The sequence below is a fragment of the Trichechus manatus genome, unplaced genomic scaffold (assembly GCF_000243295.1).
Source record: "Trichechus manatus latirostris isolate Lorelei unplaced genomic scaffold, TriManLat1.0 scaffold00273, whole genome shotgun sequence".
Lineage (NCBI taxonomy): Eukaryota > Metazoa > Chordata > Mammalia > Sirenia > Trichechidae > Trichechus > Trichechus manatus.
In genome coordinates this window covers 733,821-757,705 of record NW_004444209.1, presented here as the reverse complement: position 1 = coordinate 757,705, position 23,885 = coordinate 733,821, and the positions used below count along the sequence as shown (strand labels likewise).

Sequence of the window (23,885 nt, the reverse complement as noted above, 5' to 3'; positions counted from 1 at the left end):
AATTAAAGTTGTATTAGTAAATGGCTCTTTTTGTGGAATTAGATTTTTTAAAAATTTATGTCTCCATTGCATTACAGGTAAAAAGTAGGAAAGTCACTCTAAATGAAATTTCCTTACCTATATTAATGGCAGGAAACAGTAGTAGAGATGATCTAAGATGGTAATCACCTATGATTTTTTTTTAATGTAGGATACGCAATTTGTGTTTCTTTAGCAATTTACCTTTCTAGTTATGCTTTCTTACACATATACTAAAGTGAGTTTGCATTCCCGTAATCCCTTAGTAGTAAAATATGGTGGTCAATAGCACAGGCTCTGGGGTCATACAGGCTGAGTTAACGTTCTGCCTCCAGGGGCTGTCTACGGAAAGTAGCATCTATGGCAATTAGTTTTAAATTGCTGAATGATCTCTCACAGCTGGTGATGGACACTGTGATGCCCAACAGAAACTGCTCATTAGTGCCCCCTCCTCCAGTGGTGCTCAGGGCACATGCCCTACCTACCATACCTTAGTTTTGCTTCTTGGTAGCTATTCTCAGCAAGTGACTTAGCTCTCTGAGCTTCTTTTCTCATTTTCAAAGTTTAGATAATAATATCTACCTCTCAGATTTGCTGTAAGGATTAAATGAGGTAATGTATGTGAAACGATTATAATGATTATAAAGTAACTTATAATGAAACACATAGTAACATATAATGTAACACACAGTAACTGCTCAACAAATGGTAGCTGTTGTTACGATGATTGTTGTTTCTCTTTCTAAAACTGGAGTCTTTTTTTAAATTTTATTTAAAAAATTTTTTTATCGTACTTTAGATGAAGGTTTAGAGAACAAACAGATTCTCATGAAACAGTTAGTACACATATTGTTTTATGACAATTGTTAACAACCCCACGATATGTCAACACTGTCCTTTCTCAACCTTGGGTTCCCTATTACCAGCTTTCCTGTCCTCTCCTGCCTTCTAGTCCTTGCCCGTGGACTGTTGTGCCCCATTAGTCTCGTTTTGTTTTTTGGGGCTGTCTAATCTTTGGCTGAACTGTGAACCTTGGGAGTGACTTCATTACTGAGCTGAAAGGGTATCCAGGGACCATACTCTCAGGGTTTCTGCAGTCTCTGTCAGGCCAGTAAGTCTTGTCTTTTTTGTGAGTTAGAATTTTGTTCTACACTTTTCTCTGGCTCTGTCCAGGACCCTCTGTTGTGATCCCGGTCAGAGCAGTCGGTGGTAGCCGGGCACTATCTAGCTGTACTGGACTCAGTCTGGTGGCGGCCATGGTAGTTGAGGTCATTTAGTCCTTTGGACTAATCTTGGAAAGAGTCTTTTCTGAAACATGCTGAGTAACAGATAGCACTTAGTCTGAGATTAAACATTTTTATTGTATAATCCATTAAGTGCAATGCAAATGTGAACAATTGACCATTCATCCTTTTTTTAAGAAATGATGTAATATATTACACTCACAGACTATGTGGCCAACTAGGGTAGGGGAAAAATAGTAGTAACTAGTAAACAAATACACAAATTGGTTTATGGAAATTATTTACAATGTTTTTTAAAATAAATATTTAAGCATTTATATTATAGAGATAAATAAATACCAAACGTATATATCAAATGGATAAATCAATAGAATAATACTTATTTCTCTCTTCTAGGCATATGAAACCCTGCTCCAGAAGGTACTTAATAAATCCTTGACACTCTTGGTAATTATAGTAATCAGACCTAAATAAATTCATATTCCTCTCCAAGTGACATAACATCAGAATTCAGCAGAAGAAATCAAAGTTATTATGTCGCTTTCTTTCTGTTAAGACAAATGATACTGTTATTATGAGAAGATACTCATTGCATTCTTTCCATAAAAATTGAATATGAGATCTGTGTTGAGAAATGTTTGGAATAGTGTTTTTCAGCATATTGCTTTGGAGAACTGTAGCATTTGCTTAGAAATTCCTTAGAGTATTCTTCTAGCATGTGTGAGGTGGTGCGATACAACAAAGTTGTTACAGATCTTCCCTGGTGTTGTTAAATATTTGGCCTTATTCAACCTATAATTGAGTTGTAGATGTAGAAGTAGGACTGAGTGAATGTCCATGATTGAGGGTCACTAAAGCAGAGTTCAGTTGTGATCCATAGGGTTTTCACTGGCTAATTTCAGAAGTCGATTGCCAGACCTTTCTTCCTGGTCTATTTTAGTCTGGAAGCTCTGCTAAAACCTGTCCACTATGGGTGACCCTGCTGGTATTTGAAATACGAATGGCATAGCTGCCAGCATCACAGCAACACACAAGTTACCACAGTACAACAAACTGACAGATGGGTGGTGGTAACAGAGTGCCAATGAAGATAATAGGGTGACACAACAACTGCAACAATGGACTCAGACATCATGAAGATGGCACAGAACCGGGCCACATTTTGTTCTGTTATACATAAGGTTGCCATGAGTCAGAGGTGACTCAAAGACAACTAACAGCAAAGCAACAACAAATCAGAGTTCCCGGAATAACCAGTCATAGCTGTTGCTCACCAGAGATACGATACAGTCCACCAGAGAAACAATACAGTCCACCAGAAATATAGTCACTTAACTTCTAGAGTCATCTGATCCTACATGTCATTTTCTCAGTTGCAAAGGGAGGACTATATCATCATAAAAAGCATCAAATAGCGTAGAAATTTAAGGCAGCTTTTAAAGGTGGCATCTGACTTAGAGCTAGGGCTTAACTTGAACCTTGGGAAAATCAGGCTCCAATAATGAATTACAATTGCCTAGAGTGGAAAATCATCACTTAGCAGGGAAACTATACCTCCAGAGAAATGCTAGCATGAAAAGTGCAAAGAGAATGGGATATTAATCAAAGTCATCGTTGGTGACACCTACTAACGAATGCTAGGGTTACTAGTATCTCGAGACCACCCTTTGCTGAGTGATGTGACCATTCCTAGAGTGCCCTTCCTTTTGTCCCAGAATCAGGGAATTCTGAGTGCAGCCCATGATGCTCTCCTTGGTCAAGTGAATGAGCTCAGGGCAGAGCTGAAGGAGGAAAGCAAAAAAGCTGTGAACTTGAAGACCCAACTGGAAGATGTAGCTGTCCTGCAGGTGACTCTGAAGGAGGTAAATTACCATAATAATTAAAAGATACCATCAGTTGTAAGTTACATTCCAACTTCAGAGATGTTGTGTATCTTAACAGCAATTAAATATGGGTATTTCATTTTTACAGATGAGAAAAATGAGGCTCCACATGGTTAAATAGTTCTCTCAAGATTAAGTCATTAGAGTCAAAGCTGGGATTCATAGTTAGGTCTACACTCCAAAGTCTTTGCTCTTTCAAAATGTGCTGCTTCTTCCCTAACAGTAGAAACCTAGACACTGTGAAAACTTGCATCAGAGAATCTTCATTAATTCCGCCAGAAGTTTCCACCCCACTTTCAGTTGGTTCAATTCTCTAGTTGAATGGTTCCTCGCTCTCCTCATCACAGACATGGGAGATGAGCATAGAAAAGCTCCTGTCCTATTCCCACATTGCCAGAGAAAAGGGAAAACCTGTGCAGGGCAATGGATTTTAAAGTTATCTCAGGCACTCTACTATCATTCTTAGTTTCAGGAGAGAGTTGAAGATTTGGAAAAAGAACGAAAATTGCTGAATGACAATTATGACAAACTCTTAGAAAAGTGAGTATCAAGTTTGAGTCTTAGAGCATTGTTTGCTGTAGAAGACAATTATAGAAAAATGCCTTCCCATTTTTTAAAATAATATTTGGTATTGATAAGTCTATGCAGAAAACAGTATTCAATATTGTTAGTGAAATATAAAGTAGGATAGTCTTTTTAGAATTTGACAATATCTACCAAAATGTTAAATATGCATGTCTTTTGTACTAGCAATTCCATTTTTTAAAATCAATACTAAAGAAATCCTTCTATGTATGTGCAAAGATATCTGTATAATAAGAATGTTAATTACTGCATTGTTCGTAAAAAAAAAAAGGAAACCACCCAAATTTCCACTGATAGGGGTTTGATTAAGTCATGTTGCATCCCTACAGTGAAATTCTATATAGCTGTTAGAAATGAGGTAGATCTACATGTCTAAGATATACTTATTATTAAAAGAAAAAAGCGAGTTATAAAAGAGTATGTTAATGCTGATCTAATTTATGTTATGTGCATGTATGGATACACAAACTTAATGAGGTTAGTTCTGGAGCTATGAAGAGGTTTGGAGTAGGGTAAAAGGGCATCTTCACTTTTATTTTATATACTTCTATATTATTTTAGTTTTTTACAACGAACATGTATCCATATATGTCTTTTGTAATTAAAAACATCTGGATGGTTTAAAAAATTAAAAGTGCCTTCTGATCCAGTTAAAGGCAGTAGTGGGCAGATTGGGGAAGTTGTATGAGAGTATCACGGGAACAAACGATGCACTTCAATGCAGTGAAACAAAGAGGCGTTGGGATATCTACGTGGAGGACCCCCTGGGACAAACATTACTATAGTCTTGTTCCCTTTATCACTCATAACATTGTCTTCTTGGGTCATCATGTGATGTATGGTCAGGAAGTGCCAAGCAATCTTAATACTAGCCTAAGCAAGTTCTTCTCAGACCACATTTATTAAAATGGTAAATAAGGAAAAGACATGAACAGAAATAAATGTTTGATTATCAGTGCCTCTTTATTTGTGTAAATAATCAAGAATTAGCCATGTATATTTTATACTCAGAATGGGTCTGCCTTCACAGCTAAAATACTACGGGGTCACCAAAAAAATGCTATGGGGTGCAGGGTTGTTCTTGTTACTTGCCACAAGTTGATTCTGACTCATGGTGATCCCATGTGTTACAGAGTACAATTGCTCCATAGGGTTTTCTTGGCTGTAATCTTAATGGAAGCAGATTGCCAGGCCTTTTCTTCCACAGTACCTCTGGGTGGGTTCAAACCAAAGTCAAGTGCAAACTATTTGCATCACCTAGGGACCTTGGGGTGCAGGGTAAAGTCACTGAAAAGTCTAGCTCCTGCCCTCTGGAATAGTAATTTTAATCTAGTTCAAAGGCAAATATTCTCAAAACTAGCCATTGGTGAAGGCAGATGGAGGAATGAAACAAAGAGAAGAGGAATACCTTGTTCATTATTTCTGATCTTGCAGGCCTGAGAACATCTCGGTACACAGTTCCCTGCCTAAAGAAAGCCATCCATCATGCGGGATAAGTTCCTTGGGAAATGGATATGACTTGGGGTGTTTGCTCAGCTGAATACTTGAGACTTAAACAGAAGTAATATTGAGCAACCCCTCAATAGGATCCAAAAGTTCCAAGGCAGTTGGTAAATGACAGTTACAAATAAAGCAGGGGCAGAAAAAAACATGTAGGGGAATGAGTGATGAACTAGGCCCAGGAGATGCTGAAACTGTGTAATCAAGACGTCATATCACATACCTTCAAGTGTCCATCTGACAACTCTCCCCTCCCTCCTTGCTCACTTCCCATTTTCAGCATGCTGGACAGCAGTACTCTGCCTCAATGGGGCAATGAGCTCATAGGAGAACAGCTACAGGAGAAAGTCTCTCAGTTGCAGGATCAGCTGAATGCTGAGCTGGAGGAGAAGAGAAAAATGTTACTTCAGTTGGACAGAGAAAAAGGTAGGTTGGGCCTTTAAGAGTTCTCTCAAATGTGGCATCCTCTACATCTGCTTTGGGAAAAGGGAACTTGGGCCATCATTTCCCCCATCCCTACACTTGATCCTATTCTTGATCCTATGGGTCATAGATAACTAGAATAAGAACACTGAAAATCAAATCATATTTACAATCAGGAAAACATGTAATACGTATGCTTTTCCCTGTGTAATTTCTTTCCATTTGAGGGGATGCCAATTTTTAATTTATTATGTTTTTAAATATTTACATTATTTATTGAAAGTATTGAAAATTAATTTCTCTGCCTTTATTATTCTCAATCAGTTTAGAGGTGATTGGGAGCCAACTTTTTTGAGTACTGGATACCTGAAAATGAGAAGAAAATTACGACTCTTGGCTACCACTGTCACTCCCCCACCCACCACCAACTTAACTCTTGAATTACAAGAGATAGTTATTCTGGAGATTTTAAAACATTGTAAAAAAAAAGACCTTCATCTGACTTCTTTTTGCCTGCCTGGATCTTGATATTTAGCTTTATCAAATTTATATTGCATCACATTCTAGTATATTCAAATAGGAAAGTGAAGGAAAAGGAATATGACATCCAAGAAAACTAGAGGCAGGAACCATAAGAAGATAAAGCTTAGGAGCACATGCTAAGGACCCTGTGGTGGTAGGTATGAAGTACAAGTGAAGTCTTAGCGGTAATCTAATCTAACCCCCTCTCTAATACATAGATTCCCACACACTAAAAATAGATTATCTTCCTTCCCTGAAACACACACACACATACACAAACACACACATAATGAAATGCCCATCCTTTCTCCAGGTCAGAGTAGGTGTGGAGATGAGTTCCACAGAGAACCAGCAGCCTAGAAGTCAGAACGCAATGGGAACAGAGTTGGTGAAATGCTGGTATGGAGGGTGCTGTCAAAAGATTTGGACTATCCCAGTTAGCCAAGTAGCTTTGCTGTTGTTGTTGTTCTCCCCTCCACTCTATGTCTGTAGTGCAAGAGTCAACTCATGTTACTGAGTCAGTAAGCTAGAACTCCTTTGTAGAAATGAGAGAAAATTGCTTCTCTAAGGGCAAATTTATAAAACGTATTAAACATTAGTGGGAAAATCTAATTTACAATTGATTCAACTCTGGTAACTGGGTTATTTTTTTTCCCAGCCCAAAACCAGGATCTGAAGCTTGAAGTCACCAACTTGATTCTGAAGCATCAACAGGAGATAGAGAGCCTTCAAAAGAAAAACACAATTTCCCAGTCTCCTGGAGGGCAATCAGAACCAGCCACTCACCCAACTCTATTCCAAGAGGCTGCTCAGATAGAGGTAAGAGCCTCTTTAAACAAACAAGTCCACTCTATAGAGGGATCTCTGGAAAATATTCCTGGAAAAGATACTGAGTAATATTTTGACCAGAATGAGGACAATATTTGGAAGGATCTGAGAAGGCTGAGAGTAGAGATAGCTTCATGAGCTCCATCCTTTTTTTCCACCCTTTACAGCTCATATAATTTAGAATCTTTTTTCAGATGAGGACTTGAAATGATCTGCTGAAGAGCCAGCAGCCCATTAGAACATTATATACCCTTCCTTCAGTGCTGCTGCTGGACATGAAGAACTAGGGAAGAGAGCACTTGTGAACTAATACAAGTCCTCGTTTACATTTTGGAGTAAATTCTGCTTCTGGCATTTTATCTACTAAACTTCTTTATGGAGAATAGTTATTACTGTATCTATCATATTTATACTCCCTTTTACCAATGCTTTTCCCACTGTAGCCCTATGAATCAAGAAACCAAGAAGAACAGAAACTGTCCCAGATGTTAAGCGAATTGCAAGCATCACATGCAGAGACCACGTTGGAACTAGACAAGACCAGAGACATGCTTCTTCTGCAGAGCAAAATCAACGAGTGTTATAAGGTGCAAAAAACATGGTATAGGAAGGGGATAGATAAATGGGCACGTGGGCACCACTTACAAGACTGGGAATGAAGCAAGGCCTGAGTTTCCAGGGCTGATACAAGGTGATCTGCTGTCCTGTACAAACACAGAAGGTGTTGTTCTTTGAAGAACTTGAGGACTCGCACATGCCTATGGCACCTTGGCAATAGAAGCAATAAAGGGGCCAGCTAATGAAAATGGTGGGTGTGGAGCTTCTGCTTCACTTTTTGCCAGTCCCATAGTACCCTATGGCACTAATAGCACTACTGGTCTTGGAGGGGTCAGTGAGGAACCCGAGCTTTTCTAGTGGATGAATCTGCCCTGCTAAAGAGATAGCAGAGTCTCCTTTACCCAGCAATACTACTTTTTATCTGGGCTCTTTAGGTCTGGGCCACTGAGATAGAAAATCTCAGACATTATTTTGTTTCAGGAGGAACTGGAGGCATTGATGACAAAAGCTGATAATGAAAAGAAAGATAACAAAGAGAAACTGGAGAGGTTGAATCAACTTCTAGACCTCAAGAACAATCGTATCAAGCAGCTGGAAGGTATTTTAAGAAGCCATGGCCTTCCAACATCTGGCAAGTCTTAGCACTTTGTTATCCTCATCTTGGGACTCTTCACACAGCTAACGCATATATTCCTCTTTGTGTGCCCATTTAAGGACTACCTCTTATGACCTTGGCATGTGACTTATTCCTCCTATTCTTCTTGGTCCTATCATTTTTGTTGTTTTAATATGCAGCTTAGCAACTTCTCTTCTTCCATCATGTCAATGTGTTTCTCTGGTTTCTATGGAGAGTTTCACTAGGGATAAGCAACTGCTTCAGTGAGTTGATTCTGTTTTGAAAATGTGTGTCAGTGTCAGCCCTTGAGTGATGTAATACACTCTCTTGAGATTGTTTCCTCAACCCAGACCTATAAAGCAGTTTTTGTAGATAATAGAGCTTCATCACTCTTCTTCCATCATCCTTTTCTGTGGTATCTCTGTAAAAGTTTCTAAAATTTAGTTGCAGTTTGAGGATGATGACAGTGGCAGAGGAGATGGCTGGACGTTTATGAAGATTTCATACTGTGGTATTTCCTATTTAGTACAGGCATTGCTGACCAGGGTCTGGTCTCAGCCTTTTACATCAAAAAACTTCACTGTGTTATACCCAGCAGGGAGAGACATGACTAACACTAACCAAACTCACCAGAGACAGATATTTAATTCCAAATTTTCATTTATCATTTTATAATAGTAGCTGTTCCATTGCTGTCATTAGACTACTTGAAACCACTACTCAGGACATTCCCTCTAGAAAGCAGAATCAGATTTTTTAGTGAGCGTGGAACTAGAATAAAGGGAGGTGGATCATTTTGGAGCATGGTTTATCTATGCCAGGGTGAATATGATAAAAGGCCACTACCATAAAACAAAGGAAACTCATCCTTGGATTGAAATTCTCATGTCATTCAAATTCAGGGTCTTTCTCCAAGGACAGTACAGAATAAATATCGTTTCTACTTCTGAAGATTCATTTGTTTTAACTTATATTTCTTTGGTTACTGGTAAAGCTAAAGAGTTTTTCATATGTTTATCAGTTATTTGTATTATTATTTTTTTTTTTTTTGAGAATTACCTATTCCTGTCCTTTGTCTATTTCTTAATAGTATTTTACTGATTTGTAGAAGTTCTTGAATAGATATCTTGTCATCTTTCATGATATCAGGGAAGTTTTGTGCCAACAAATCTTCAGCAATTCTCTCTGTATTTTCTCTTATCCGCCCCCACCCTGTTCTGGTACTCCAATTACTCGTAGATTATTCCTCTTGAAAGAATACCACATAATTTTTAGGGTTTCTTCATTTTCTAAAATCCTTTTATCTGATTTTTCCTCAAATAAGTTGGTGTCAAGTGCTTTATCTTCAATCTCACTAATTCTGACTTCCATTGCCTCAGTTCTGCTCTTATGACTTTCTACTGAGTTGTCTAATTCTGGAATTTTATTGTTAATCTTCTGGATTTCTGATTGCTCTCTCTCTATGGATTCTTGCAGCCTGTTAAATTTGTCATTATGCTCTTCTCTAATCTTTTTAATTTCCTCTATTGTGTGTTTTGAGTTTTGCTTAATTTCTTTCCTAATTTCTTGAAGAGTTCTGTATATTAATCTTTTGTATTGTGCCTCTGGTAATTCCAAGAAATTTTCCTCCTCTGGAAAATTTCTAGATTCTGTGTTTTGGGAGCTTGCTGAAGCCATCATGGATCGCCTTTTTACGTGATTTTTATTGACTGTTGTCTCTGAGCCATCAATAAGTTATTGTATTTATTTCTTTTATGTTTGCTTACTGTGTCCTAGCTTCTTGTTTTGTTTTGATATGCCCAAATAGGCTGCTCATATGAGCTAGTTTGATTATTGGCATCTTTGAAGCTCTAATGTCCTGCCACCAGGTGGTTAGATCTGTTACTAGTTATGTGAGATCAGGAGTCCACCCACTCCTCCTGTATGGATTCAGCTCAGGTGCCTAGGTAGATAGCCACCAAGTGTGTGGTGTAGGCTCTCACTTACAGTCCTAGACAGGCGTGGGTGATTGGTGTAGGCATAGGCATCTGGCTGCAGCAGGAGGACACACTCTTAGCAAGGCAGGGGGCTGACAGCTGCCCCCGAGTGTCCAGGAGGAAGGCATGTCCCTGTTCCCTAGAGTGTGTAGGTGTGTTCGTTTTGCAGCCAGACTATTAGCACCTAATGCTGTTGGCTGTAAGGACTGGGGGGCACCTCTTATTCTTGGGCACCTGTAGCAGATGGCTAGGTGGCGTGGGTGCAGCCATCAGTCCTCAGGCCCCTGGTGTGGGTGGGTGAAGACCCTGCTTAATGGGCAGAGCAGTGTCAAATGTCAAGAAACTGCCACTTCACAGCTGAAACAGTTGAAGTTAGACTTCAGGTATATACCCTGTTGTACTGCAGTAATGAGGGCCTACGCTGCTGAGATGGGCCCACACAAGTCTCTGCAGGGGGAAAGGCACTCAAAGTCTGTGGATCCCTTATGCCTGTGCCTAGGCAAAGGAGCTGTGCCTACCCTGGGTTCCTGGCTTAGGGGAGCTTGCAGTTTATTTTTTCCTCTGTTCATTAATTTGTTCACTCTCCAAGGCTGGGAAAATGGCTCAGGGCATGTGATGGATCCTACTTCCAGCCCAGGGGACTCAGCAATTGCTAAAGCTGGCCCAGGACGCAGTGTGGAGCAGGGAGGGGGGAGGTAAACGGGAGAGAGGTTTTTCCCTAAGGGGGGGGGTGTTTTTGATCCATGTGGTAGGCCATACGCAAGTACTTATCTTTCGCCAGTGAGGGCTGCTTCTCACTGGTTCTGGGTGGCTGCGTAGACTCTCTGGTGCTGGGTCTCTCCTGGTGCAGAAAACGCACCTCCCGAGCACTGCCATTTACCTGTCTCACTGCTCACCCCCTGAGCTGATCAGGCCTAAACGGCTCAGGCTCTCGCCAGGTCAGGTCTGGCAACTCCTCACTGCTTCAGAACGGTCTCTCCCTCCCCCTGCCGCTCAGTCCAGTTCCTCAACTCTACCTTTGATGTTCAGGGCTCCCAGATTGCCATATATAATCAAATCACTTGTTTTTTCTGGTCTTTGTTGTAAGCGGGTCCACCAGAAGCATCTGACTACTCTGCCATCTTGGCCCCGCCTCTGATTTGTAGAAGTTCTTTATGTGCTAAGATTATTAACCCTGTGTCATGTAATACAAAGTTTAAATATATTTTCTTTAGTTGTATTAATCTTATCAATCAAAAAGCCATTAGTTAATCTCTTCATTATTTTGGACATGAAGACGTTCTTATGTATCTAGAATATTTTTATTTTACTGCTTTAACTCTTAAAACAGGACCTTCACTGTCAAAACACTGTGGCAACTCTAACACCCTGCAATTTTAAGCAAACTATATATCGAAGTTTCTGAATGGTTGGACATGGAAGGTAATGCCCAGTTCGATAGATGATCTACGTATCTTTTCATCCCATTGCCAGTATTTTCAACCTCTTTCTAGTAAGTCTCCCCACCCCACTTCTTACTCCGTGAGTCTTTGACTTAGTATGGATTTTTTGCCTTCTTACTATGAAGCAAAAGTATTAACAGAATGAAGACTCTTCTGATCTGGCTGGAGAAGGGGAAGCATTTCTTGGGAGGACTCAATGTAATAGACACTGTGGCTATAACTTGCTATTCTCTCCATAGCCAATATCCCAGACTTATTCTCTTTATTGGAAATATTTATGGTGCTTCTGGTGCTTCGGTAAGGGAATTACCAATTAATGGGATCTTGCTGTAAACCCAAACAATGTCATCTATATGGTGAAATTGTGCTTCCAGTGTTTTCCTGAGCTTAGCATTTGCTTTCCGATCCACTCATTTTGTTCCTTCTGTCTAAAGGAAACATTGAATTATTTAGTTATCAGAATTCAAATTTCCTTGTGTCATTCGATTGCTTTTCCTTTTGAATCACATAGTTTCTTCAAATAATCACAAATTAGAATTTTACCATTATTTTAGTCTCTTTCTATCCACACTCCATTACACTAGGGAAGACCACTGTACCATTTAATGGATAGGCAGTTTTCTTTCTCCTCTAGAACAGCTCAAAGATGTGGCTTATGGCACCCAACAATTGTCGTTATGTCTGGAAACATTACCAGCCAATAGTGATGAGGATAAAGTAGACATTTCTCTGCTGCATCAAAGTGAAAATCTTTTTGAACTGCACCTCCACCAAGCCTTCCTGACATCTGCTGCCCTGGCTCAGGCTGGAGATACCCAACCTACTACTTTTTGCACGTATTCCTTCTATGATTTTGAAACTCACTGTACCCCACTAGCTGTGGGGCCACAGCCCCACTATGACTTCACGTCCCAGTACGTGGTGGAGATAGACTCCCTTTTCTTGCACTACCTTCAAGGGGCTTCAGCCCGGCTTGATCTTCACCAGGCTGTGGCCAGTGAGCACCACACCCTTGCAGCCAGTTGGATTTGCTTTGACAGGGTTCTGGACACTGTGGAGAGAGTCCATGGCTCTACCACACTTACTGGTAAGTGCTGTTTGCTTCCAGCAGCTTCTAGGACTAAAGCAGAATTTCCCAAAGCCTCTGCCTTTATTCTTGATCCTTGCCATGCCATCTATATCCTCCATGCCTTTCATACTTTCTGCTACCCAGGAGCTGGTGGAGAAGACTTTGGAGTGTTAGAGTATTGGATGAGGCTTCGCTTCCCTATAAGATGCAGCCTACAGGCAGGCAGTAAACGAAAGAAAGCCCAGACCTACCTGTCAGCTAATGTGCTTGGAGCCTGGGAGGCCCAGAAGGATGAGGAGGTGAGAAAAAGGATGAACTCATGCATCTCAAAGGATCCTCAACCATGCAGCTCATAAGAATAGCTCAGTCCTCCACTCTCAATAAGCATTTGTTGAATGAGAATGAAAGAGAATAACTGTCATGTCACAACTAGTCCAGATTCTTTCCTTGGTCAAGCTTAAGTTTGAGATGAAATCATGTCCTTGGGGCTAGCTACCTTTCCTTGCTCTGGGGGAAAAAAAAAAATTCTTTGTTCCATTCTCTAAGAGTAAGGCATGAGTACTAGCATCTCCCTCAGGTAACCATCCGCCAGAGCCAGCTTCCAGGCAGGTGAAGGTCATTAAGTTTCTCTATACCCCTTAGTCAGTATACAGCAATTCTCCAGGTTGTAGCTCTTCCTCACCAAGAGTGCTGAGCTCCACCCAGAACAACTCTCTCTTCCTCAACCCAAGACCAACATCTTTCCAGTCCAGATCAGAGGCTTGGAAGCATCAGAATGAGCTGTGGGTGGAGATCATCAGGTGTTGTGGCCTCCGGAGTCAACGGCTGGGAACTCAACCCAGTCCATATGCCATGTACCGCTTCTTCACCTTTGCTGACCATGACACTGCCATCGTTCCAGCCAGTAACAATCCCTACTTTAAAGACCAGGCTCGATTTCCAGTGCTTGTGACCTCTGACCTGAATCAGTATCTGAGGCGGGAAGACCTACTTGTGTATGTGTTTGATGATGAAGACTCAGAGCCTGGCTCGTACCTTGGCCAAGTCCAAGTGCCCTTGCTGCCTCTTGCACAAAACAAATCTATTAAAGGTGGGAATTCAAGATATATTCCTATGCTGTCTGCTCAGTGTTGTTCCCCTGTCCTAAGTCTACCTTTCTCTGATTACTTGCTTGGAACAGTCTATCTTAAAGCCTACTGAAATGATTTTAGAATACTATCAAGAGCAGCAAAACAGAAAACTTAGAGCCTCACTCCTTATATGGAAACAGTAGCTTCTGCTTCTTTTCAGCAACAAAAACAAGATTCTTAAATTGGTAGAACCACCAACCTGAATTTCACACCCTCTATCTCTGAACAGACTTTTTTAAACTCTCTAGTTCTTTTCAGTATTTGTCTTTACTTAAGGCCAGTTGCTTTTTTAGTACATGACTAAATATCTGAGCATAAGCTGTGACTTTAACATTCCCCCTTTAATATGTTCTCTGGATTCTTTTAAACTTCAGATACTAGTTAGAGAAACTTCCATGCCAGGTCATGACAAAGGCAAATTTCTTGGGATGTTTTAATACTACCTTCCTTACTTTCACACCCAAACTTTGTAGGTACACCTAGGAGGGTTTGACCCTCTGGCCACAGCCATGGGAGGATGAGGCAGGAGTACCCATGCTCTAACTGGGAAGTATGCATGGGTACAGCTGGTACCAACCATATTTAACAAGCTTCTGGATGTTTATGAATTGAGTGAGGCCTCCCTCCTCCCGATACCATAACTGCTAAAAAATGGGTGATGCTTCTGCCCACAACTCCTCCTTTGCAAAAGAGGAGAGGCAGTGTGAACCATCTGTTATAATTTGGAAGCCTGACGTTGGACAATTTGGCATTTGCTTAAGTTTTCTGGATTTTGTTAATTTAGAAATAGGGACTACTTGAGTGTAGACAATGGTTTTCTTGGTATGACTAAGGCATAGTAAGCATTTTGTAATAGTAATGCAGTCTTGCTTATTGGCGGGGTGACTGTTAACAAGCAAGCTGTATTCCTCTCTATACGTCTTTTGACTATCTCTTCCTGAAACCTGGAAATACTCACCTTCCCCTATAAACATTCTAAACACACTGTAATTTTATGTTACCTATGAGTGTATTAGCATCATGATTATTTGATTGATGTTAGTCAATTACTAAGGAGCCCTGGTGGCATAAAGGCTAAGTGCTTGGCTGTTAACTGAAAAGTTGGCAGTTTGAACTTACCCAGCAGCTCTGCAGGAGAAAGACCTGGAGATCTACTTCTGTAAAGATTACAGCCAAGAACACCGTATGGAGCAGTTCTACTCTGAGACCTAGGGTTGCTGTGAGTTGGAATTGACTTGATGGCACCCAGCAACAGCAACAATCAGTTACTAACAAAACATCATGAAATTCAAAACTGGAGGAATAAGTGAGGTGCTGGTAAATGGTAGTTTGTCTGTTTTATGTGATCAGATCTTATTAATGTCTGTGTATCTCTCAGGTGATTTTAACCTCACTGACTCTGAGGGGAAACCCAATGGATCTATTCAGATGAAACTGAATTGGAAGTCTCACTACCTGCCCCCTGAAAACTTCCTGAAACCAGAAGCTCATACTGAGGAGAATGACATCAAGGACAGTTTAGACACCTTATCTGAAGAGGAAATGGCTTCCTTTCCTCCCCAGGTAGCATATCTTCACCAATCCTATGGAGCGGATTTGAGGGAAACAGTATTAAAATTATAGTGAAAGAAGTTCCTTCTCTGAATGTGATGTGTGTTCTGTGAATTTAATCTGCATCCCTCATAATGCCATGAGGCTATTGATGGAGCAAAGCCCTGGGTTTTATTTTGGGAAGTAGAGAGAGATGGCATCTCTCAACTCTGTGGGAGGAGAGGAATGATGTCTAATGCTAGTTCACAAATCCTTTTCTTGAGTATCAAGGTTAAACTATCATCTTATAAGACTGTCTCTGATCCTTCTACTTAGGACCAGATGGCATCTGTTGAGATTCCCATTGAAGCTGGCCAGTATCACATACAGAGAAAACCTCCTCAGATGGGAGAAAGAAAGGAAAAGCAACACCAGATTGAGAGCTACTCAAGACGAAAACATGGCAAAAGAGCAGGCATCCAAGGAAAGAACAGAATGGAGTACCTTAGTCGTAGCATCTTTAGTGGAAGTGTACTACAGGTAAAACCATAGAAACCCTGAAGAGCTAAAATGTGGGTTGCAGTGTCCCTGAATGTATTATTCTCAAGATAGATGCAGAAGCAGATGCACAAGAGAAACGATAGGCATGACTATTTGTGATTAGCGTGTGTTTTCACAACCACAAGTAGTTTAATAAAACCTGGACTGTTCATTTCCATTTCATATCATTCAGCAGATTATGTATTCTCCAGTTTATGCTAGAACTTTAGTACCACTGTCCTAACTAGTCACTTCAACTCTAAGTGGAAGTAATTAAGGAATCGTATTTATTGTGCACCTACTCTGTGCTGGATACTACCATTTCTGCATAGAGAACTAGATTAAAGTCACTATGTAGCACCTAAACTCCACCCTACCATCACTTACCAACGTTTTTTTGAAATTATTTTCTAATTGGAACATGCATTAACCTTGTATTTATTTAAAAACAAATATTAAGTTAAAAATAGCTAATGTTAAAAAAGAAAAAAGGAGAGAGAAAGAAAGAGAGGGAGAAAAAGAAAACCAAGATATTACCAACAACAGTATTGTTGTCTTACTCTGAAGCAGATGAACTACACTGAGTGGAAATTCTCGGGGCTTAAAGTCTCCATGGATGATGATTTAAAAACAAATCAGCAAAAGGAAGAGGCTATGACATCAGCCTGCTCAGTATTGAAAGAGAAGGAACATCCTGTAAATGGTATTGTCTATTTGAAATCTCATTCTCCTATTTGATTATCAAATTATTTTATCAGGCCAATTGTTTGCTTTCTTCCTTCATCTTGCACTACTAAACTTTTCATGGAAAATTAATACTTAAGAAGACCATAGGCTCAGTTTTATGTTGCAAGTGTGATGGTTATGCCAACAAGGCTGGAATGCTCAAAGAAAGTAACTTTCTATATACTTATATCTAGCTTACTAGGTAGTTTAGTTACATTGTATCTATAAAATGTTAACTTGCTCCAAGGTCTTGTGAATTATGGTTACAAAGAAATAGGAGGAGTGTGATTGGCTCATTTGTGATGTTAATCCAAATTTTTCTTAAATTAAGGTAAAATTTTGTGTTATATGAAAAGTAGACATAATTCCAGACCAACTCTCCATTGATGACAGCTAAAAAGCTAAAGTTAATACATTAAAATTAATCTTATAAATGCTTCTTAAAAGCATCAAAGAGCCAACAAGAGAGGGAGGAATTACCTAGCCTACATCAGAGAGATGATTGGAGATTTAGCCCTGGGACATTGTCCGTCTGGCAAAGGCAGTGGAGAGGTATAACCATGTTTGTGGTGGACTGTTGGGGTGATGACAGTCTGCGTCTGGTGTCTACCCAGGGTAGGAACCCTGGCAAATTGCCCATGCTCTTCTCTGCAATCCTGAAGGCAGCACCATTCTGAGCCCTTTTTCTCTGCAAGGTAGAACTCTACTTTGGGGACTCTTGCAAAGATACAGGGACAAGGGCTGACCTGATTCCCTCTAGGACTCCAGATAGTGGGAGTTATCAGATACAAACTATACAACAGCTGTGCTGACAAGGTTCATGTGGGTAAAAGCTGTGCTTTAAATTTTCAGCAAGGACAGGATATTATGGAAATTGATATCATAAGTTCAAAAATATGTTTTATTTTAAAATTATTGCAAACTTACATAAGTGATTAAAAAAACTTACATAAATGTTGCAAGAATAGGACAAAAAATTTCCATATATCCTTCACCCAAATTCACCAACTTTTAAGTTTTTGCCTTATCATTTTCATATTTTTTCTGAAGTATTTGTGAATAAGTTGCAAGCATCATGCCCCCTTACTACTATATGTTTCAGTATTTATTGTCCTAATAAAAAGGAAATTCTATTATGTAACCACAGTACAGTTATCAAATTTGCAAAATTTAACATAGATACATTATTATCTAATGTCCAGTCCATATTCAGATTTGCTAATTGTCCCAATAATGTCTATTATGGCAGATTTTTTTTGTTCATTTTTGCTTTTTCCTTAACCAGTCCAGGAACATGCATTGCGATTAGTCATGTCTCTTTAGTCTTCTTTAATCTGGAATAATTCCTCAGTTCTTCTCTGTCACTCATATGATATTGACACTTATGAAGAGTATAGGCCAGTTATTCCGTAGACTGTCTCTCAGTTTAGATTGGTCTGCTGTTTTTTCATGATTAGATTCAGGTTATGAATTTTTCACAGGACTACCACAGAAGTAATGTTACGTCCCTCTCACTGCATCACATTAGGAGGTATGTGATGTCAGTTTGTCCCATTATTGGTGATGTTAACTTTGATCATTTAGTTAGGAAGCATCTGTCAGGTTTTTCCACTGTAATGTTACCATTTTTCCCTTTATAATTTTTAAGTTCTCTATGAGAAGATATATGGAGACTTTACCAATATCTTGTTTCTCATCAAATTTTACCTGATAATTTTGGTATTCATTTTTTTTTATGAATCAAATATTACAGTAATGATTGCAAAAGTCACTGAAAATTTGGAATTGAATCAATAAAAATTATAGAAGTGCTAAATATAGGCATTTATCAGAGAGAAAGAGATGGGTTAGAAGGAGATTAAACACACTTGAAGGGAGAAATGAGGAAGATTCCAGAATGAAGCAAGGAGAGACAACAAGATGGAAAATACAAAAGAGAAAAAGAGACATAAAGGATACAATGAGAAGGTCTATGTCATATTTAATTAGATATAGGAGAGGAGAGAGAAGGGGCAGAGATGATATTTAAAATGATAATGACTTCAACTTTCTCAGAACTAATAAAGAATATTAAAATTCAATGAAATGAAACTCAAGCAGGGTAAGTAGAAATAAATCCAAATCAGACATATCAGAGTAGAAATGCAGGAAATAAAAGAAAAAACATTATAACTTGTACATAGCAACCCTATGTACAATAGAACGAAATACTGCCCAGTCCTGCACCATCCTCACAATCATTGTTATGCTTGAGCCCATTGTTACAGCCACTGTGTCAATCCAGCTTGTTGAGAGTCTTCTTTTTCACTGGCCCTCTACTTTATCAACCATGATGTCCTTCTCCAGGGACTGATCTCTCCCGATAACATGTCCAAAGTATGTGAGACGTGAGACGTAGTCTGGCCATCCATGCTTCTAAGGAACATTCTGGCTGTACTTCTTCCAAGACAGATTTGTTCGTTCTTCTGGTAGTCCATGGTATATTCAATATTCTTCACCAACATCATAATTCAAAGGCATCAATTCTTCTTCAGTCTTTCCTATTTTTCGTCCAGCTTTCACATGTATATGAGGCGAGTGAAAACACTCTGGCTTGGGTCAGGTGCACCTTAGTCTTCAAGGTGACCTCTTTGCTTTTTAACATTGTAAAGAGGTCTTGCAGCAGATTTACCCGATGTAATGCGTGGTTTGATTTCTTGACTGCTGCTTCCATGACTGTTGATTGTGGATCCAAGTAAAATGAAATCCTTGACAACTTCAACCTTTTCTCAGTTTATCGTGATGTAGCTCACTGGTCTAGTTTTGAGGATTTTTGTTTTCTTAATGTTGAGCTGTAATCCATAATGAAGGCTGTAGTCTTTGATCTTCAAATGGTTTGAATGATGGACCCCCAAAAGATATGTCTATGCCCTAATCCCCAGAACCAGTGAATGTGACATTATTTGTAAAAAGTGTCTTTGCAGATGTAGTTAAGGGTCTTGAGATGGACATCATCCTGGACTATCCAAGTGGGTCCTAAATCTGATGACAAGTATTCTTAGATACATAGAAAAGAGAAGGAGGCAATGTGACCATGAAGGCAAAAACTGGAGTGACGCAGCCACAAGCCATGAAATACCACAAGTTGGAACAGGCAAGGAATGAATTGTCCTAGCCTAGAGCCTTCCAAGGGAGCACAGCACTGCTGACACTTTGATTTCAGACTTTTGGCCACCAGAACTGTGAGAGAATAAATTCCTATTGTTTTAAGCCACCAAGTGTGTGGTAATTTGTTATGGCAGCCACGTTGTTGTTGTTATGTGCCGTCGAGTCAGTTCCAACTCATAGCGATGGCAGCTGTAGGAAACTAAAACAGATAATAACCAATATTTGGAAATTAAACAACACATTTCAAAATAATCTGTGAATCAAAGAAAAAATTCCAAGGATAATTTGAAAATATCTTGAGCTGAATTAAAATTAAAATACAACAATAAAGAGTGAAAGTCAATAACCTAAGCTTCTATCTGAAGAAGCTAGAAAAAGAAAGATTAGTGTTGACCTATTAGAAGTAAAGACAATGAATTACTAATTAAAAATCTTCTGACAACAGAAAGTCAGGCCCAGATGACTTTGTTGGTGAATCCTCTCAAGTATTTAAAGGAAATAATGCCAATCCTTTGCAAACTTTTTTAGAAAATAGGAGGGAAAACTTCCCAACTCATCCAACTATAAAGCTGTTGTGTGCTGTTGAGTGGATCCTGACTCATAGCAACCCTATAGGACAGAGTAGAACTGCCCCTATAGGGTTTCTAAGGCTTTGCGGAAGCAGACTTCTACATCTTTCTCCCGTGGAGTGGCTGGTGGGTTTAAACTGCTGACCTTTTGGCTAGCAGCCAAGCCCGTAACTACTGTGCCACCAGGGTTCCTATTATAAAGTCAATCAATTGCTGTCAAGTCAAATATAGTGACCCTATAGGACAGAGTAGAACTGCCCTATAGGGTTTCCAAGGCTGGAAATCTTTACAGAAGCAGACTGCTGCATCTTTCTCCCGTGGAGTGGCTGGTGGGTTCAAATCGCTAACCTCTTAGCAGCTGAGAGCTTAACCACTGCACCACCAGGGTTCTTATTATAAAGTTAGTATTACCTTAATACCAAAACAAACTAAAGACATTTTTTCAAAAAAACAAAAACAAAAAACAACTACAGACTTATATCCATCATAAACATAGGTGCAATATCCTGAACAAATATTAGCAAACTAAGTCCAGCAAAATACAAAACTATAAAACAGACTGCATACCTTGACCAAGTGGGATTTAGTCCAGAAATATGCTTATAGGTACCATGACACTTGTTATTTAGAGCAAAATAGTGTAAGCAACACAGATGCCCATCAAGTTTTTTACCAGTTGCCATTGAGCTGATTCTGACTCATGCACTCAGCTGCTAACTGAAAGGTTGGATGTTTGAGTCCACCCAGAGACTTCTTGGAAGAAAAGCCTGGTGATCTATTTCAGAAGAATCATCCATTGAAAACCCTATGGAGCACAGTTCTACTCTGGCACTCATAGGATCACCATCAGCAATAAAATAGATAAATAAATTATGGTTTATTCACATAATGAAATACTAATGTACCAACAAAAATGAAAAAAAATCTATAGTTATTTGCAATAGCTATAGTTTGGGGCCCTGAATGGTGCAGCTGGCACCACTTCTGCCTGTGGGCATTATGCTCCTATATAATAAAACGCAAGTTCCAGGGCTCCACTCAGCCAAGCAAGACCCTTATGAACAAGGTGACTCTTCCCAGTGGTCCTCAGTGGGATACCTGAGGAACAACGTCCAGTGGAAGCTTTTGATTGGACAGCTGAACTAGAGCTGGTGGATCCATTTTCAAGATGGCCCACTCTAATGTCTGGCAAATTGGTCCTGGCTGTCAACTGGGAGTTCAGCTGGGCCCTCTGTAGGTTGCTAGGGCTTCCTCACAGCTTGGTGGCTGGGTTCCAAGAAGAGGGTCCTAAAAGAATGAGGTGGAGGTGCATGGCATTTTTACATTCTAGCCTCGGAAGCCACTTAACATCACTTCCACCATACTCTTGGTTGAGGCGATCTCAAAGGTCCACCTCAGTTTAAGGGCAGGGCACACAGACCCTACTACTTAATGGGGGGAGTTTCAAGGTCACACTAAGAAGAGCATGTGAGATGAGAGATATTGTTTGAGGCCATCTTTGGGAAATACAATCTGCCACACTCTGGTTATACTGCTTTTTCTTGGCTTGGTTATTTTCTCTAGCCCCTGCAAAAGAATGATCTCCCTTTCCTTCCTTCTTCCCTCCCTTTTCTTTCTTTCTCTCTCTTGCTCTCTTTCCTTCCTTCCTTTCTTTTCAGAAATGAAACCTGTGTATTTGGCAAATTTCCAAATAATTGAATCTTTGAAAAAGAGGTCTTGATTCTGAGTAAATGCAGCCAAAATCTAGATATGCTTAACTAGTAACCAGATAATGGGTTGGCCATACGGGTACTATGTCTTTTCTTGGGTTGGACAGGGTGCTCTGAAACAGTTATGTAACTCCAGCTTCTTCTCTAGCAGGTAAAGAATCCTGTGAAGAAGCTTCTGAAGTCAGTGAAACACTAACTACAGATAGCGATGACGTCATAGTGACGCCCATATTTCAAAAATATCCTAAGGCAGTAAGTAGTATATTGTAAGCAATTACAGTTAATGTGCTTAATAACTAACCTATGTGAAGTTCAAATCCAATTTTAATGAACTTGATGGGAAATTCAAGTTATTTAGTTAAATTTACATTAAGTGTGAATAGAAGTCTATTGATACAGTAGGGTTAAAGGATCATTTTCTTCATTTGGTGTCAATGAGGACTTGCTTCAACTCTTCTGTCTGCCTATTTGGGTCCCTTGCCAACCTCCTCTTGTTCCCATACCCTTCATTGTGTTCTGTGTTTCATCCCAAGTCTGAATGATGGCCCTTTACATCCACCTAAGGAGAGCAGGTTTACACTTGGAAGTGGAGGCTGAAAGAGAGGAAAGGACTGCGTGGGAGGGCACAAAGAGATCAGTTTCTGTAGTTTTTGACTCAACTTTTAAAGCTATAAAACCTTTAATTACAATTGTTTATTAAAAATTTTAGCCTCAAATCTCTTTTGGAACTAATGAATAGATAGGTAGGTAGACAGATAGATGGATGTAGATGTAGATATAGATATATATGAATAGATATCCATAGATGTATCAACAATTTTCAGCAATCATTGTTGGGGTTACAAATGAGGTAGAAAACATAATCACTTTTCTTGAGCCACTAGAATGCTACCTAGGTTCTCAAAAAACGTTTGTTGGATGAGGGGCTGAATGAAAGATTAAAATCGAATTTGAGGATTATGAACCTCATGGGAAACAATAGAAAATAATAATACAAGATGACCCAAAATCAAGTGGCTAGATTATGTGACGTAAATTCTAGGTTTGTAAGGTTTGTTGCTTTTGTAGAGGTCAGAAAAACCTTCCTTGGAAGTCAGAACTTGTGCTGAGGACTTGCAGGAAAATGAAGAATATTAGAGTGGGGAGAAACAACTCAAAGTCAGTAGACTTAACATTTAATATGACAAATATTTAAGTCTATCTTCTGAAATTTTGTCTATCTTATCTTTTTTCAGACAGTATATAATTAATATCTTGGCAAATATTTAGAAGGCAGTTTAGAACCACAGAATGTTAGAATTAGGCAACCCCTTGAATATTATCATAAAGGTGAAGAAGATTAAATGATGTGTCCCGGATTATAGAGCTAGTTAGTGACAGAGCTAGAACTCCAGTCAAGGTTTCTAAATCATGCAACTTCTCAGATCAACCCAAAAAGCAGCCAACTGATCAGCAAAATTTTGAACTATAACAGGTCAGTCAGATTACATTAAAAATATTATCCTAACATCTAGCTCAACTGGCATGACACAGCTTATAAAGACAATGCTCTACATTCTACCTTGGTGAGTAGTGTCTGGGGTCTTAAAAGCCTGTGAGCGGTCATCTAAGATACTCCACTGGTCTCATACCTTCGGAAGCAAGGGAGAATGAAGAGAACAGGATACAAGGACAGATTAGTCCGAAGGACTAATTGTCCACAGCTACCAAGGCCTCTACCAGACTGAGTCCAGTACAGCTAGACGGTGCCTGGCTACCACCACTGACTGCTCTGACCAGGATTACAACAGAGGGTTCTGGACAGAGCTGGAGACGGATGTAGAACATAATTCTAACTCACAAAAAAAAGACCAGATTTACTGGCCTAAAG

General features: G+C 39.6%; 1 protein-coding gene across 1 annotated transcript in view; it reads left to right on the top strand.

Moving 5' to 3' along the window:
- The window catches only part of RPGRIP1 (RPGR interacting protein 1), a 60,411-nt gene that overhangs the window by 21,133 nt on the left and 15,393 nt on the right, over positions 1 to 23,885 (top strand). The window contains 14 exon segments of the mRNA XM_004390009.2: positions 1,659 to 1,682; positions 2,978 to 3,124; positions 3,612 to 3,685; positions 5,511 to 5,656; positions 6,834 to 6,994; positions 7,447 to 7,590; positions 8,042 to 8,192; positions 12,230 to 12,682; positions 12,809 to 12,963; positions 13,412 to 13,754; positions 15,173 to 15,357; positions 15,661 to 15,864; positions 16,432 to 16,567; positions 22,167 to 22,267. Of these exon segments, the coding sequence (XP_004390066.1) occupies positions 1,659 to 1,682; positions 2,978 to 3,124; positions 3,612 to 3,685; positions 5,511 to 5,656; positions 6,834 to 6,994; positions 7,447 to 7,590; positions 8,042 to 8,192; positions 12,230 to 12,682; positions 12,809 to 12,963; positions 13,412 to 13,754; positions 15,173 to 15,357; positions 15,661 to 15,864; positions 16,432 to 16,567; positions 22,167 to 22,267 (2,424 nt within the window).